Source organism: Schistocerca americana, chromosome 1 (assembly GCF_021461395.2).
Source record: "Schistocerca americana isolate TAMUIC-IGC-003095 chromosome 1, iqSchAmer2.1, whole genome shotgun sequence".
NCBI classification, from domain to species: domain Eukaryota; kingdom Metazoa; phylum Arthropoda; class Insecta; order Orthoptera; family Acrididae; genus Schistocerca; species Schistocerca americana.
Window position 1 is genome coordinate 245,725,003 of NC_060119.1, and position 18,905 is coordinate 245,743,907.

General features: G+C 42.7%; 1 protein-coding gene across 2 annotated transcripts in view; it reads left to right on the forward strand.

Annotated features, from left to right (window-relative positions):
• The window catches only part of LOC124553793 (zinc finger protein 236-like), a 237,404-nt gene that overhangs the window by 130,936 nt on the left and 87,563 nt on the right, over positions 1-18,905 (forward strand). For both annotated transcript variants that reach the window (XM_047127806.1, XM_047127878.1), the window contains exons 17-18: positions 12,456-12,690; positions 15,394-15,583. In XM_047127806.1, coding sequence (XP_046983762.1) covers positions 12,456-12,690; positions 15,394-15,583 — 425 coding nt within the window. The remainder of the gene's footprint in view (positions 1-12,455; positions 12,691-15,393; positions 15,584-18,905) is intronic.

An 18,905-nucleotide genomic window follows, 5' to 3' on the forward strand; every position in this document is an offset into this window, starting at 1 on the left:
TTAATCCAATGACTGGCTCTACACAATTAGGTCAGTTTTGGACCATTTCAATAGCCATGAGCAATAATTATGTTCCAGACAAGAATCTCTGCATTGTCGAATCAGTGGTTTTGTGGCACAGATGTCTGTTTTTCAGGCAGCATATCAACAACAAGAAACACAAGCTACATTTCTCCACTTGATAGTGGAGGACAAGAAATCCGCAATCAAGACCATCATAAATTTGTTCGAGCCTCTGCTTCAAGACTTCCACTTGACTCGAAACCTGAAGAATGCATTCAGTTCTGGGAACAATGCTACTAAAGATAGCTCTACTTCTTCCTCCCAAGCGAGGCTATCTGTCTACAACAACTCATCCAGCTTCCTGTAGGAACTGAGGATGACCTCTAAACCAAGACGAGAGGCATCATTTATGCCAAAATGAGCTACGATTTGTAGTTGGGTGCACCCATTAGGCTAATTTTCTGCCATCAGAACTCCTCCATATCTCGAATAAAACCCCCTGGCAAGCGGACAGAGTGAACACTGGCCTCCTTCTCCTACCTGTCTCCTAGTTCTCTGGTGGGTCTCCATCAACTGCTTAACATTGGGTCTCCCAATTACAAGCAATTCCTCACTCTGCACTTGTCAGGAGTCCTCAAGAAGACCGGCCACAGTCCAAACAGATGTGGCATCCTGTACCAGCTCAGATACTCTTTCAGCAGTGTGCAAAACCACAGATCTGGTTTGAAGAATAAGGGGACAGCAATGTGGCCGGTACCCACTTTCACATCTCACCTTGCGCCCAGGGATTCGCGACCCCACCGAGATTTACGACCCCACCATCGTTCGCCAATCACCATCAGGCAAGTGCTGACCAGCAGAGATGTGCAAATTGGAAGGCAGAGAAACAATTGTGCTTGTGAAAAATAATAATTCATGAAAGTGGAAAATCCCCTAAATTGCTGTGGGGTCTTTCTTGTCTTTCTGGTGTAAGTCTTCTAAAACTGTTGGTTTGAAAAGCACGAGACATGATAATCATTCTGAAGTAGAATTACTTGGTACTTTCAAATTCATAAAATAGTTTAGGTAGCAGATTTGTTCATTTTGTGATACTGGTGCTGTGATCTACAAACTGAACTCTCACATATCCTGCTTTTGTGTACAGATCGTTATCGGAGCAGTGAAAATGCCCAAAATGAGAAGCAGTAATATTGTAAACTAATGAAGCTGTTGTTTATCATTGCAACATAAGTTACTAACAAGGGAACCTCCCCATCGCACCCCCCTCAGATTTAGGGGCACAGGGATAGGCCATGAAGAACTGAACATAGATCAATCAAGAAAACAGGAAGAAGTTGTGTGGAACTATGAAAAAATAAGCAAAATATACAAACTGAGTAGTCCATGCGCAACGTAGGCAACATCAAGGAGAGTGCCAGCCTATGAGCGTCGTGGTCCTGTGGTTAGCGTGAGCAGCTGCGAAACGAGAGGTCCTCAGTTCAAATCTCCTCCCGAGAGAAAAGTTTAATTTTTTATTTTCAGACAATTATCAAAGTTCAGGCTCTCACACATAATCAACTTCGCTCTCCAAAATTCCAGGGCATCTTCAGATTTGCTTGGACATATGCACAATTTTACGGTCTACACATGGAAACATTTGAAAACGTAAAAAACATATGTTTTGACAGAGCACAGGGAAAACTGTGTGACTGTGAAACTGTTGCACTCATTTGTTGCAGTTTATGTGACAAACTCTTGTGTTTTCATCACTTTTTTGGGAGTGATTATCACATCCACAAGAAAACCTAAATCGGGCAAGGTAGAAGAATCTTTTTACCCATTCGTCTAGTGTGCAAGTTAGGTGGGTCGACAACATATTCCTGTCATGTGACGCTCATGCCGTCACCAGTGTCGTATAGAATATATCAGACGTGTTTTCCTGTGGAGGAATCGGTTGACCTATGAACTTGCGATCAAATGTTTTCGGTTCCCATTGGAGAGGCACGTCCTTTCATCTACTAATCGCACGGTTTTGCGGTGCGGTCACAAAACACAGACACCAAACTTATTACAGTGAACAGAGACATCAATGAATGAACGGTCAGATCGTAACTTTGCAAAAATAAAGAAAGTAAAATTTTCGCTTAAGGGAGGACTCGAACCAAAGACCTCTCGTTCCGCAGCTGCTCACTCTAACCACGGGACCACAGCGCTCCTCAGCTTACATTGTCCCTAATGTTGCATATCTTGCACATGGACTACTCAGTTTGTATATTTTGCTTATTTTTTCATAGTTCCACACAACTTCTTCCTGTTTTCCCGATTGATCTGTGTTCAGTTTTTCAAGGCCTATCCACTGTGTCAATTTATAACTAAATCTGAGGGGGGAGGGGGGGAGGGGGTGCGATGGGGAGGTTCCCTTGTAAGCAGTACACAACAGTGCATTATATATTAATACATTCAATAACCCAGGCATATAATGGAAGGAGTAAAGGTAATCACCCATTGTAGATGTGAAATTTTGAGTTGGCGACAATAAGATAAAGAAGATTGAAAACATATATTCCAGTAATGAGTAATGGGGTACTTTTTTCTTGCAAAAAAAATGAGGTAGATTATTTTATTTTTTTCATTTTGTGTATATAGTGAGAATATGTTGAATCAAAGTTTTTGACCTCCAAAACACTCGGTACAATTTAATGTCCAAAAAAACCAAGAAATTTTGGCACTTTTTCAGGTTTTTGCCTATTACTCAGAAATTGTACACCCTTACGAAAATGAAATAACATTAAATTCTGCATCAAATGGCCTATTTAAATGTCCAGATCAGTGCAGCCATTTGGCCATAAGCAGTGACAGTTTTAGCTTTCTCTGCTCCCAATATCCAGCACAGTAGCCAGTCTGTTGTGGTGGGGCCGTCATGTACCCATTTGGTAGTAGCCCTCAGACAACACAAGGATCGCACTGCTGATGCCTGAGCTGTAAACTCCCCACATATGCCAAGGAGTAGATGCCTATCTTCCTGGGGTCTCAGGACTCCCTGCAACGGCCATCATGCCAGGTGTGTGGGTGGGTGGTGCCTGTGGGGAGAGCCCCTGATCGGAGTGGATGGCATCAGGGCAGATGACCTGCAATGGAGCGGACTAAGTCATCTCTTGCTGGTGACCGTATGGCACCAGCAGTCTTTAAGAAGGACAAGATGGAGTACAATGCTGACAGTTATGACCCCAAATAATTTCCCTCCCTCGGTACACCATGGGAGGAACGTAGGGCTACAGAAAGAAGAGAGCCATATTTGCCTTGGTATTTAGTCTGTAGAAGAATGGACGGGGACTTCGTTCTACCTATGAAGCTTCAGTTTTTTGTTGAACATTTTGAGGATAAGTTTGAGGAAGTGACAGTGCTGTTGACATATGAGAAGCGGTGCAGTCTTGATTCAGACAGCATCCCCAGCCCAATCCCGGGTGTTGCTTGCTTGTGACCGGCTGGGGGATATTCCTGTTTCCGTCACTCCCCATAAAAGCCTCAACAAGGTCCAGGGGATTATTTTCCAACGCGACTTCCTCTGACGACGAGCTCTGCGCCAGTCTAGAATCGTGTGGTGTTCATTTCATCTGACGCATTTACAGGGAACCCAAAGATAACAGGTTTGCTACCAGTGCCTTCATCTTGGCCTTTAAGGGTATTCATTGCCTGAAAAGGTCAAAATGGTGTACCGCTGTGATGTTAAACCATATGTCCCTCCCCATATGTGGTGCTTTAAGTGCTGGAAATTCGGGCACATGTCTTCCAACACCACGTGTCGAGACTGCGGTCGTCCACTGCATCCAGATACTCCCTGTGCGCCTCCTCCCACTTGTATGAACTGTGGAGAGCAGCACTCCCCTGTTCACCAGACAGCACAGTACTCGAAAAGGAGCAGAAAATCATGGAGTACAAGACCCTGAACCGGTTGAATTACCAAAAGGCTAAACATAAATTTGAACGATTACACCTCTGTGCCACAAACAGTGGACCCTCTGGGCCTCCAGAATACATCTGCCCTCTTGGACCTATTTCGGGAGCAAGGCGCCCCCTCAAACACAGGGGACATCGGTCCCCTCCCCCCAGCCAGAGAAGCAACAGCCTCCTCCGGCTCCTCTCTTGCAGAAGGGATCCCTTGGGACCCTCTCTCCCAAGGTCTCCACTAATGCCCTAATGCCACAGTGGTCAATCACCAGTGACTAAAGGAGCCAAAAGCTGCTGGACAAAGAGCTTGACAGTCTTCCTCTGTGCCTGAAGCTACTTCATAGAAGTCCTCCCAGCAAACAAAAGAAGTCTCCTAAGAAAAAGGACCCTCCGGTGGCCCCAACACCACCACTCCCTACCAGTTCTGCACCTGCAGATGAGGTGGAGATCTCTGCATCCCCTGATGACTTGGATCTCACTTACGCCTCATCCACAATAGGAATGGATACAAACACTTAGTTGGTGGCAGCAGGTGACCCGGAGGCATAACCTGCCTCCTTGCATGCTTCAGGCCTTCACAGCCTCACAATATCATCATCCTCCAGTGGAATTGCTGTGGTTTGTTCCACCACCTGGCTGAGCTGCGGCAACTGTTAAGCTTTACACCTGCTTTCTGCATTGCCCTCCAGGAAACCTGGTTCCCTGCAATGCGGGCTGCTGCCATCCACAGCTATAAGGGATATTACAGGGACCGTAGCGACTATAATAGTGTGTCAGGTGGAGTTTCCGTCTTATGTCCTGAACACAGTATGTAGTGAACCGGTGCCCCTTCAAACCCCTGTAGGAGCTGTGGCTTTCAGAATAAGGATGACACAGGAAATAACTGCCTGCAACATATATCTTCCCCCAGATGGTGCAGTACCCCTGAAAACATTGGCTGCACTGATTGATCAACTCCCTAAACCCCTTGTGGGGTGGCACTGTGCTTACTGGCCGAGGTAAAAATGTTGAGACTTTCCTGTCTCAACTCGACCTCTGCCTCTGAAATACTGGGGCCCCCACACATTTCAGTGTGGCTCATGGCACTTACTCGGCCATTGATTTATCCCTCTGCAGCCCAGGCTTTCTCCCATCTGCCCTCTGGAGAGTCCACGATGACTTGTGTGGTAGTTACCACTTCCCCATCTTCCTGTCACTCCCCCAGCGCCAATCGCCCAGACACCTACCAATATGGGCTTTAAACAAGGCACACTGGGAAGCTTTCACCTCTGCTGTCACCGTTGAATCTCCCCCACATTGTACCATCGATGTGGCAATTGATCAGGTCACTAGAATGATCGTTTCTGCGGCAGAAAACACAATCCCTGTTCTTTAGGATGCCCCCAGCCAAAGTCAGTACCTTGGTGGTCACCGGAAATCAGGGAGGCAATTAAAGAGCATCAGCGAGCTCTACAGCAACATAAGCAGCACCCTTCCCTGGAGCACCTAATATCTTTTAAATGGCTCTGTGCCTGCATTCTCCAGCTTATAAAAAGACGGAAACAGGTGCATTGGGAGAGGTACGCCTTGACCATTGTCATCACCTTCCCAAGTCTTGGGTGCCATATGTCACCTTCCCAAGTTTGGCTGAAGATTAGACGTGTTTGTGGGTACCAGACTCTGACAGGTGTTACTGGCATTAACATAATTATCTACCAATGCAAACGCAGTTGCCGAGCACTTTGCTGAGCGCTATGCTCAAGCCTCCACATTAGAGAATTATCCCCCAGCATTTCGCATCCTCAAACAGTGGATGGATAGTCCTCTTGTTCACTGAACGTCACATTGAACCCTATACTGGAGCCCCTCAGTGTCCTTGCACATTGCCCCGACACAGCTCCTGGGCCAGATTGGATCCACAGTCAGATGCTCAAACATCTCTCATCCGACTACAAGCAACATCTCCTCATCATCTTCAACCGAATCTGTGCGATGGAATCTTTCCATTGCAGTGGCGGGAGAGTACCATCATTTCTCTGCTCAAACCCAGTAAAAACCTGCTTGATGTGGATAGCCATCGCCCCATCACTCTCACCAACATTCTTTGTAAGCTGATGAATGTATGGTAAGTTGGCGGTTGTGTTGGGTCTTAGAGTCAGATGGCCTACTGGCTCCAGCCCAGGGCGGTTTCCGCCAAGGTTGCTCTACCTTTGATAGTCTAGTTTCCATTGAGTCTGTCATCCAAACAGCCTTTTCCAGATGCCAAAATCTGGTTGCTGTCTTTTTTTATTTACGAAAAGCTTGCGACACGACCTGGTGACATCATATTTTTGCCACATTATATGAGTGGTGTCTCCGGGGGCCACTCGCGATTTTTATCTAAAATTTCCTGTTGCTCTGTTCTTTCCATGTCCATGTTGGTGCCTCCCATAGTCCCCCCCCCCCCCCCTCCCCTCCCCCCAATATCCAGGAGAATAGGGTCCTGTAGGGCTTTGTATTGAGTGTATTCTCTATTTTAGTGGCCATTAATGGTCTAGCAGCAGCTGTCGCGCCAGCAGTCTCACCTTCTCTGTATGCAGACGACTTCTTATCGTACCACGAACTTATCGTACCATCTGAGGGTGGGCATTTAAGCTTCTCTCTGAGGTTGCCACTCTCCCTCCATTTTAACCCTGTCACACTTTCTTTGCTTTTTTTTTTTTTTTTTTTTTTTTACATGTGTTCATCTCGCCTCATCTTTTTGGGGTTATTGTGATCAGGCAGCCCAGGCCATATCCTCTATGGTTTTAATATCTTCTTCTACTTTTCGTTGTGGTGTATGTTTTGCCTGTTTTTTGTTCATTCCATTAGATTTCTTTTTAGGTATGGTGTTGGGTGTTTTTGCACCTTGAGCCTTGCTTGCGTCAGGAGAAAGGGACTGATGACCCTGTAGTTTGGTCCCTTTATACCCCAAGCCAACCAGTTGTCAAAGTTCACTCATTTTTAGCAACTTGGCTTAAAAGTCGACTTCAGTTCCTGTAACTCAAAAAGCACTGCTTCAAAACAAAAATGTCAAACTTATCAGAGCTGTAGAGCATGAAATTTCATGTTACAAAAGCATCTAGTTTTTCAGTTTTAGGCACTATTAAGCATTTATACACTTTGAAAACCAAATTAATTCAATTTTATTGTTTTTCTTTTATGTCAAAGTTATTCAAGGTAATGAAATTTCTAGCGGGAAGACTGCTCTCTAATGAACACCTGTGCGCTCTCTGTGCATACCTTTTTAATTTCCTTCATTCATGTGTATTTTTATTCGTTTTTATCCATGCCTTGATTTGTAAGAGTGGATTGCTAAAATGAAAACCAAGCACGTAGCAATGGCCAATATGTATTTATGTATGTGTAATATAAAATTTGTACAAATGAACAAATAATAGCGCCTAGCAATATTAAAAAACAATTTAAATATGAAAGATTAACATTTTATCAGATTTCAATTCCATTGAGGTTGTTTGGGAGACTGTGGTATGTCGCGGTCGAGCATCCGATCTTCAGGATCCATTGCGGCACCTTCACCAACTTCCTCATCGTGGAACATACCTTCTATCTCTTCCTCATCCTCATTGAGCCCAATTTCAGGAGCGTTCTTGCAAGATAAGCGACAACATTTGTACGTAACAAGCAGCTCAGTCCAGGCTTGCGACATCCACATACTTCTGCTCATCTTGTTTTGCATGCTCAGGAAATCGTCTTCACTTGAGTATGCGGTGCCAGATCTTTTGTCATCGTCATGGGAAACAAACTTGATAAGTTTTTCTTCCACTCCCACTGGTGTGGATCAGTTTTATTCCCCACCCAGGACTGCACTTGATGGTAAGATCGCAATGAGTGCCACCTAGCAGGGTCTGATGTTGGCAGTTGCCTTTCTTATGGAAAGCTTTTCTCAGGGCAGACTTTACACAGAAGTTCATCCAAAGTCGCACAATTGTAATTCCCATACAGTGTTACAATCAGCTGCTCTCCAGCCTGTGCTATTAAGTCTTGGGAGACTTAGGTTATAACAAATTCAGCAGCTAGCACTTTGAGGTGTGGCTGTTGCTTCATAAGGTTTCGTGACTTCCCTTTCCCTTGCCCAAAAAAAAAAAAAAAAAAAAAAATTTGGTATCACGTTCTTTGAAGACATGGCTGAAAAGAGCAAATGCAGGATTGAAATTGAAAGAATTACTGGAGTACCACATTCATGCTGATTTCTCTCATCCCCGTTTATGGAAGTACACGTTGGTGTAGTTGTTTCCTCAGCCCATTATGAGAACAAGCATGCCAATGTCCACTCTTACAATTGCTGCACCGTCAGACTTAGTAACTTGGGAAACAGATGTTTCCACAATTAATAAATCAGCGTCATCTGCCTGTAGTACTTGAATACCTCCATCCTCAAACTTCCTCATGGGCGAAAAAATCAAGTGGTTCTTGTTGCTCTTATTTGCAAGAAACTTCTCCTGTATGAATACAGCATTTGTACCTTCATTGAAAATGATATCTGTTGGAGAACCTGGTGTCTTTAAATGATGAGATCTTTCAGAAGACTTTGTTCTCCATTGGCTAGACAAAAATTCAGAAATTGAATGTCTTTTTTGTCAATCAGTGTTCTTGTCAGACTCCACAGCTGTGTAGGGAGAGACTTCCTCCCATAGAATGGTAAGTATTCAACCTGTCAGTTGTGCAGATGCTAAAATTGCCATTATCAGAGATGAGCTGAATGAATCCTCCACGGGCTATGTTAGGATGCTCAGGTCGAGCAGTCGATGACATCTCAAATAGGGAAGCTTCAATATATGGAGCTGTGAATCCAATTGCACTAAGAGCGTTGACAATAAGTCTCGACCCAAATCTTTTGTGGATGAATGTACTGAACCCTATCAATAATGAAGATAGAAATGGTCTTGGCCTTGCTGCAGAAATCACTGCATGTGACAAAGCAACACACCGTTTTACAATTTATATAGAGTAAATTTTGACTTTAAAAAAAGCAACAAAATGGAATTGCTTTGACTTTCAAGTGTATTAATGCTTAATAGTGCATAAAACTGAAAATCTAGTCACTTTTGTAACATGAAATTTCATGCTCTACAGCTTTGACATTTTTCATTTGAAGTTGACATTTTTAGTTACAGTTGCTGCAGCCAACTTTTGAGCCAGATTGGTAAAAATGAACGAACTTTGGCAACTGATTATGGCCAAATGATTGCACCAATTTGGATATTTAAATAGGTCATTTGACGCAAAATTTAATGTTCTTTCATTTTAATTTGGGCAACATTTTCAGTAGGATGCATAGTTTTTGAGTAATAGGAGAAAACCTGAAAAAGTGCCAAAATTTCTTGGTTTTTTGGCCATAAAAAGTTGTCTTGAGAGTTAAACTGGGAATCAACACACACTCAATTATATACACAATATAAAAAATTTTTGCAAGCAAAGGGCCTATTTTGTGATGCCGTTGCTGGACTAATTACTGAGCTTTCCAACAATATCTTCTTCAAAACTGTCTAAAAACACACACACACACACCCATGGCTACTTTGTCCTCGTTGATTATGTTGGCCTGGAACTACAGTTCATCTGGGTTGTCACATCATTCATCTGCTTAACACTCCGGAAATAAAATTATAACCTAAAATTGTCCCCTTAATTCCCTAGGAACCTGTGACACAGGAATAATGAGTGGCATCTGACTTACTTTGGCTGATATTCTTATCTACATTGGATTGTATTAGTCAGATGCTGGGTGACTACTGTGCTTTTGCACACACTGTAGAATTGAAAGTAGTAGGCATTATAGTGTGTCCTCTTTGGACATGATCAAGTTCTTAGCTACAGTAGAGTCTCGATAGTTTGAGATGAACGGGACCAGAACCACCTCGAACTATCGAAAACTCGGACTATCGAAATTTAAATGGGAAAAAGAAATATTATGATGTTGTAAGTAATACAGGTCAAAATATGAACTTTATTAAAATAAAAGTATTTACACATGCATTTGCATTGGCAGAATAACAACAGTTATTTATTTATACAAGTAATAGTGAAGTGTCTTTTGTTTGATGAAGCTGCAACGTTTCCTCGTGGCAATGTCACGCCACCGTCTCAGGAGCAGTAGGTCAGTTGATGTTGCCTCAGGCTGTTGTTCCACGTAGCATATGGCGGCCTCGAGAGCAGCCTAGCGATCGGTGTGACTTATCATCGGTGCAGCCTCTGCCTCGTCATTCTCACACTGCGATGGAATGTTAACCATGTCAATTATAGAAGAGTCTGTCACTTCCAACTGTTCGTCCGAATTTAACCACTCGCCTACTTCCACCCCTTCTGCCTCTTCACACCCTGGCAATCTTCTGATTAAATTACACAATGGTTGATCGTCCTCATCTGCTAAATCTTCAGTTTCTGTGTCTGGCATACTTTCCTGTAGAATTTTCCTCCATGACTTAGAAATTGTGTCTGACTTTATTTCGCTCCAAGATTCGCTAATGCAATCGCCGTCGATACTTTTTTTTTTTTTACACACACACACACACACACACACACACACACACACACACACACACATATATATTCCAGAACACCCTGATCCATGGGCTGAATGAGACAGGTAACGTTTGGTGGGAAAAACAAGGCGCGGATACCGTCGCTGCCGTCGCACTGCAGTTCTCCTACACTTGGATGTGAGGACGCATTATGCATGAGCAAAATTGCTTTGCATGGCAGTCCCCTTTTCTCTTAAAAAAATCTTGCAGTCAGGTACAAATGAGTTAAAAAAACCATTTCTTGAAGATTTCCTGATTCATCCAGGCATTATTCTGATGTGTATAGACAACTGGAAGAGCTGAGATGGATACATTCTTGAATGCTCTTGACTTGACAGACTTCCCAATCACAATTAGTTTTAGTTTGTGGTTTCCAGTTGCATTTGAAGCTGCCATAACTGGGAGCCGCTCTTTGCTTTTTTTGTGCCCAGGAGCACTTTTTTCTTCACAAGAAGCAAGTGATCTCTCTGGTAACATTTTAAAATTTAGCCCAGTTTCGTCACAGTTATATATTTGTTCATTAGACAAATTTTCGTCAGTTATGATTTTTTAAACTCGGCGATAAATTTTGAAACGGCCTGAGCGTCACCAGAGAGTTTTTCTCCACATACGTCTGGTTGACGCACTCCATACCTCATCTTCCACTTGTCGAGCCAGCCCACGCTAGTGGCAAAAATTGTCATCTCCTTCCTGCAGCTGGTTTCTGAAAAACAAAGTTTTTCCTTGCAAGATTGGGCCAGAAATTGGAGCACCCTTCTGTCTCTGTTGGGTAAACCACATGAACAATGCCTCACTTGTTTTTTCGAAGTCTGTCTTCTTTATACTTCTTCGACTGAGAGATTCGTGTGAGTATTTCTGTGAAGAAAACTGTTCCAATATTCGAGAGCAAGTTTTTTTTTATTGTTTCTCCTTTGTCAAGTCATCTTAGTGTTTCTAATTTTAATGCAAAGGCACAAATTTCCTCTTTTTTGCTACAGCACTCATCTTTGTAAGGTGTACAACGGTACACACAGTCAAAGAAAAAAAAAAAAAGAAAGACACACAACACTGTACAGTACAGGTACTGGGAAGTACAGCAGCTTATGAACTCCCCAGTTTTGATCGGTAGCAGCCGGCAGCAGTCGGGGTATTTCGCGCCATACTGACAACAGATGTTCATGCAACAGGGCAGCGAGCTAATCATCGGTGTTGATTGCGTTGTTGTCTGCCTTGTCACTGAGCTGTACTCTCCCTATCCATCTTTTCCAATGATGTTTTCATTATTTATCATGTCAGTAAAAAAAAAGAGAGTTGATCGTTGCAACTTAGAAATAAATAAATAGAGGCTTGGATTATGGGAAACTCGAACTATCAAGATTCTACTGTACTATGAATTGCACATATCAGCAACGGTGGATGCACCAAGGAAATTTTTATCTTATTCTCATCTCTAGCAGTGGTCAAAATTATTATATGAAAATGGCTAGAATCCGGAAATATTAGCCACGAGACAGCAGGGTACATTTATTCTCTGGCTTGACATTTGGACTAATATGCCACTGGAAAAATTGAGACTATTAAGGAAGTGTTGCGTGGAAGTCAGTACCAATCAAACACTGATGTATATCAAAGTGACTACAAATTCTGAAATATGATGAATGCTTCTGATTTTGTATTGTAGTTCAGAATGATATAATTGTTCTAAATATATGATATTGTTGTCTTAATGCCGGCCACGATGGCCGAGCGGTTCTAGGTGCTTCAGCCCGGAACCGCGCGACTGCTACAGTCGCAGGTTCGAATCCTGCCTCGGGCATGGATGTGTGTGGTGTCTTTAGGTTAGTTAGGTTAAGTAGTTCTAAGTTCTACGGGACTGATGACCTCAGATGTTAAGTTCCATAGTGCTCAGAACCATTTGAACCATTAATATAAAATTCTAACAAAAATATATTTATCTGGATAATCCTCTTTAAATCCTGCAGATACATTCCTAATTTGTTACAGGAGCTTCATCTCAAATGCATCACTGAAGACACACTTGCGAACACATGAAGGAGCAAAGATCTACAGTTGCCCATTTTGCGACAATAATTTCTCAACCAACAGCAGCCTTAAGAGACACATGGTGACACATAGTGAGAGTCGGCCATTTATGTGTCCTTACTGTCGTAAAACATTCAAAACATCTTTTAATTGTAGAACACACATGAAAACTCATCGGCAGGAATTAGTGCTTCAGGTAATTTATCTTCTTGGTTGTATTTCCACTCGATTGAACTGTATATTTTCTTTTGGCAATATAATAATGGCACAACCTGGTGTATGATCTTCTGCTTTGTAAAGAAGCATCTGCAGAGTTTTTCTACTTTTACATTAAAAGATGATTTAAACATGTATTATGGAACTAATATGGAAGTTACTCCATCTTTTGTGATTGTGATTTTATTCGGATCAGGCATGTTTCGCTTTATTTAAACCATCTTCAGTGGTCATCTTTTTTTGGCTCCTATATTAGTTCTGTGTATTCTTCCATACACATGTGCTCAATATTACTCATAAAACATCAACAGCAGAAGAGATGCCAGTAACAACTACATAGAAAATTTTGTTATGATAACCAGTTCTGTAGAAGTGCCGCAACTACTCTCCTACTCAAATTACACTATTTTACATGTTGGAGGAATCAGAGGTGTGTGTGTGTGTGTGTGTGTGTGTGTGTGTGTGTGTGTGTGTGTGTGTGTGTGCGCGCGCTCGCGCGCTCGCTTCGACTCGCACTTGTGCTTGTGCTTATTTTTATGTTATTGTGACAGAATAAAAATAAGCACAGATGTGTGTTGCTTGGTGCAGTTCCTAACCAATAATTACCTTACTGTATTTCTGTCATCAGTGAAACTGAAGCATTGCATCGTGCATTGAAACACCCTATATTTGAAGTATTGCATGGTCTACAGAATGAGCTTCGTTTCACTCCATTTATACTTGCGTCAACCATTGTCTGAAATGATGTTGTTGGTACCTGTTTCTCGCGATGGAGCACAACTGTAGAAATTATGAGGGCTTGCTGTAAAGCAGTGCCTCCAGTTTTTTATGTAAAAACTTTTTAAGGTTTTAAATAACACAAAATTACTTAACATTTACATCTTTATTTTTCATGTCTGTATATTTATTTCTCAACATAGTCACCCTGATGACAAACGCATATCTCCCAAGGAGAAACCAATTTGCGTTACTTGTACTTTGTTGATGAAGCTACAGCCTCTCCTCTGATTGCGCCACTGTAACACTATCAAAGTGAAGTCCTCAAAAGTGTTCTTTAAGTTTTCGAAACAGATGAAAATTGGATGGGGCTAGGTCATCTGCTCAGTGCTCTGTCACGCATGTTGAGGGTAGCACCATCATTTCCTTCATTACGAGCACAAACAATCCACTGTCGCACATTACTGATGTCCATACAACCATCATTGTACACAGCTATCATTCTTCTATGAATGTCACTTGGAGGCATGTTTTCTCCAGTTAAAAATTTGCAATGTTTCTCACACACTGACATAGATGTATTACACACTGCCATGTTACATGCTACAATTCAGAGCCCTTGTGCAGCAGAGGGTTGCAGCTGACATCCGCGAAGTTGGAAAGTTGGCCAAGTAATATGCATGTAATATTGAGAACAGAATAAAAAATTAGGAGGCATTACTTTTCAGCACGCCCTTGCATATATAGGAATGTTGGAGAAGAAGAAAATGGAAGCACCTGAAATCTGGTGCTAAAAAGGATATTATAAATTTAATGGTGGATAAAATGTGTAATAAAGAGATGTTGGGCAGTCAGGGAGAAAAGAGCACAGTCTCCAGTACGAGGGGCAGGTTGCTGAACCTACATGAAGGTGCCAGGATCTAGTCAGTCATTTCGTTAATGGTGAAGAACCGCATAAAGAAATAAAGTTAGAATCTATATCTAAAAACAAAGATGATGTGACTTACCAAATGAAAGTGCTGGCAGGTCGACAGACGCACAAACAAACACAAACATACACACAAAATTCAAGCTTTCGCAACAAACTGTTGCCTCATCAGGAAAGAGGGAAGGAGAGGGAAAGACGAAAGGATGTGGGTTTTAAGGGAGAGGGTAAGGAGTCATTCCAATCCCGGGAGCGGAAAGACTTACCTTGTGTCTGTATATGTGTGGATGGATATGTGTGTGTGTGCGAGTGTATACCCGTCCTTTTTTCCCCCTAAGGTAAGTCTTTCCGCTCCCGGGATTGGAATGACTCCTTACCCTCTCCCTTAAAACCCACATCCTTTCGTCTTTCCCTCTCCTTCCCTCTTTCCTGATGAGGCAACAGTTTGTTGCGAAAGCTTGAATTTTGTGTGTATGTTTGTGTTTGTTTGTGCGTCTGTCGACCTGCCAGCACTTTCATTTGGTAAGTCACATCATCTTTGTTTTTAGATATATATTTCCTACGTGGAATGTTTCCCTCTGTTATAACCATAAAGTTAGAATCTGTTGGAGATGATTGATCGTGTTAAGTGAAACAAGTTCATAGACGTGAAATTAATGGAAAACATCAAAATGTTCAAAATAGTAGTGATGAATAATAAAAAGGAAAATAGTTATTCATCAAAGTGAATTTTGTATCTTTTCCTAAAATTGTTTCCTTTAAATGTGCTTTTGCCATGTGCAGAATACACCATAATTACACCCTGTTTGAATTCATGAAATGCAATCTAATGAATATAATGTTTCCACTTATTTGTAATAACTTAAGTGGATTTTCACAATTGTTAAAAAGATTTTTGTATCCAGTGATGACAAGAGAAAAAAGATATTTCATTACTGTGATGGAAATCACTTCATGAGAATAGTGATTTTGGAGGGAGAGGGGACTGTGAAACTATTGTGTCTCTGATCAACATAAAGATTAATTCCTTAACTTTTGCAGGCTCTTCAACAAAGGACAGATAAAGAAGGTAGCAGGGATTTAAATAGTAGTAACTTCCCACCTGATGGCTTGGGCCCAGATTTCACTCAAGCATTCTCAGATAATCCTTTTAATGTAGCAGAAACAGGGTCACAAGATAACATCGAATCGGACTTAACACAAACGACACTTACCCAGCCATTAACAGCAGGTTTGTGTAGTTTTGCTTGAATCCAGTTTTCTTGTATTTTGCATTGCAATAAAATAAAGTTTGTAATTGTGTTAATTGTTGTTGAATGTACACCAAAGATTTGTTTGTCAGCAGAATGTGATGGCAGCAAATTATTTTCTTCCTCTGACTCATAAGTATTTGAGAAATACTAAACATAATTATGATAGCAAGGTTAAATGATACATCCATGCAAATTAAGGGTTTCAAACTGTGGAAAGTTTGGTTTTGAATATCAACAGTATTATAAAAAGAGTAAATTGTTACTCACCGTACAGTTGAAATGTTGAGTTGCAGACAAGCACAACAAAAAGACTGTTGCACTCTGAGCTTTTAGCCAAAGCATTCTTCAGAAAATAATCACACACACACACACACACACACACACTTACTTACAGTACCTTTATGCAAATTAGTTCAGTTGATTCAGGCATCTCCCAGAAGTTATTGTAACTCAGAGCATTCCCAAATAATTGGTAGTGCAACTTGTCAATAACTCTTTTCCTGCCTGGTCTGCATTATGCAATTGTTGAGTCAGAATCAGACTTTATTTTTGGAAAGACACAACAGTGTCAACTGTCAAAATAAATGCGCCATTGTGAAAGACTGAGAAGAATTTTAATCTCAGTACACTGGGAGCATACAGCATGGCATGTAAATATGAATGAAGAAGCATGAGGCATGTGATGTGAATGGGTCAAGAGTAGCTGAAAGAACATCTGCACCACACTGGGTTATTTATTCCAATAAACCAACTGTTCCTTAATACAGCCACACATATAAAAAGCTGTAAAATATAGCCTACACCTATGAGAAAACGTCTTCTGATGACCACTGGAAATTCATTTGCCCTATACCTCAGATAGTATAAGGGATATAACTTGAACAAGGGCAGAAAGGGTTATAAATTTCATGCCATTGCATGGAAACCCCCTGAGAACAAACACTTAACCTGCTGTCGTGAGTAAGTATACTTCAATTGTAAAATTTGACAGTAACTCAGATCATCATAGCACCTGATGTTATTAAACCATTTTGATGAGGATCTCCATGCTGTTTCCAACTTTTCCATCTCATGATGTTCCTGTACATCCTTCCTTGAGTGTCTATATTACCTCAGAGACCACGCAAATGAGCCATTAGTTAACCTTAACATTTGTAGAGGATAATACATTGGCATAACCACCAAGTTACCACTGAGAATGAGTTTCCAAAAAAAGACTACCCACATCCGTGACATGCAGTTTTTCTGTCAGTGGATGGGGTCTGGGTACCCGGTGCACCAGTTTGATAGTTCGGATTCCCTCTCCCAACATTAGTAGTCAACACACAGACAAAACATGAATTTTTTTTCTTAACAATATTATGAAAAGGATACCATATAGCGAGGTGCTGTGTCGCACATAGGCACAACAAAAAGGCTGTCACAAATAGAGCTTTTGGCCAATAAGGCTCTCTCTCTCTCTCTCCCTCTCTCTCAAATGCACAAACCCACGATCATTGTGAGATATCTGTCTCTTTCTAGTCAAAAGTTTGCGTACTTTACATCCTTTCCATTTCATGGTCAACTACTAAATTACATCAGAAGCTAACTCAAAGATAAGATCTATAGGTAGCATATTTATCTGCCAACACCACATTTCGTGACACTTTATTACAACAAATCGTTCTAAAAGGTGTCCTTTTGAGAGATCTTTAACTTCACTGCATACCCAATGTTTTTATTGATTACAATTCAGAACTTGACACACTTAATTTTTGTATGTGTTCAATCTGCGGCATTATAAGTTCACAAGATGAAGCAGTGAAGTTTCCGTGACATGACAGGTCTTGTGCTGTGATTGGCTACCAGAAGCAAACAGAGCAGCTACCATGCTGATTTAAGTTTTTTGTTAAAATGTTAGAAAATATGATGTCAGTGGAAAAACGTTACCACTCATTATAAGCACTTCCTGCAGCATCCTAAATAGGTAGTTACAACAGAGGAACGACTTCTTATCACCTATTAATTCATACACTCCTGGAAATGGAAAAAAGAACACATTGACACCGGTGTGTCAGACCCACCATACTTGCTCCGGACACTGCGAGAGGGCTGTACAAGCAATGATCACACGCACGGCACAGCGGACACACCAGGAACCGCGGTGTTGGCCGTCGAATGGCGCTAGCTGCGCAGCATTTGTGCACCGCCGCCGTCAGTGTCAGCCAGTTTGCCGTGGCATACGGAGCTCCATCGCAGTCTTTAACACTGGTAGCATGCCGCGACAGCGTGGACGTGAACCGTATGTGCAGTTGACGGACTTTGAGCGAGGGCGTATAGTGGGCATGCGGGAGGCCGGGTGGACGTACCGCCGAATTGCTCAACAAGTGGGGCGTGAGGTCTCAACAGTACATCGATGTTGTCGCCAGTGGTCGGCGGAAGGTGCACGTGCCCGTCGACCAGGGACCGGACCGCAGCGACGCACGGATGCACGCCAAGACCGTAGGATCCTACGCAGTGCCGTAGGGGACCGCACCACCACTTCCCAGCAAATTAGGGACACTGTTGCTCCTGGGGTATCGGCGAGGACCATTCGCAACTGTCTCCATGAAGCTGGGCTACGGTCCCGCACACCGTTAGGCCGTCTTCCGCTCATGCCCCAACATCGTGCAGCCCGCCTCCAGAGGTGTCGCGACAGGCGTGAATGGAGGGACGAATGGAGACGTGTCGTCTTCAGCGATGAGAGTCGCTTCTGCCTTGGTGCCAATGATGGTCGTATGCGTGTTTGGCGCCGTGCAGGTGAGCGCCACAATCAGGACTGCATACGACCGAGGCACACAGGGCCAACACCCGGCATCATGGTGTGGGGAGCGATCTCCTACACTGGCCGTACACCACTGGTGATCGTCGAGGGGACACTGAATAGTGCACGGTACATCCAAACCGTCATCGAACCCATCGTTCTACCATTCCTAGACCGGCAAGGGAACTTGCTGTTCCAACACGACAATGCACGTCCGCATGTATCCCGTGCCACCCAACGTGCTCTAGAAGGTGTAAGTCAACTACCCTGGCCAGCAAGATCTCCGGATCTGTCCCCCATTGAGCATGTTTGGGACTGGATGAAGCGTCGTCTCACGCGGTCTGCACGTCCAGCACGAACGCTGGTCCAACTGAGGCGCCAGGTGGAAATGGCATGGCAAGCCGTTCCACAGGACTACATCCAGCATCTCTACGATCGTCTCCATGGGAGAATAGCAGCCTGCATTGCTGCGAAAGGTGGATATACACTGTACTAGTGCCGACATTGTGCATGCTCTG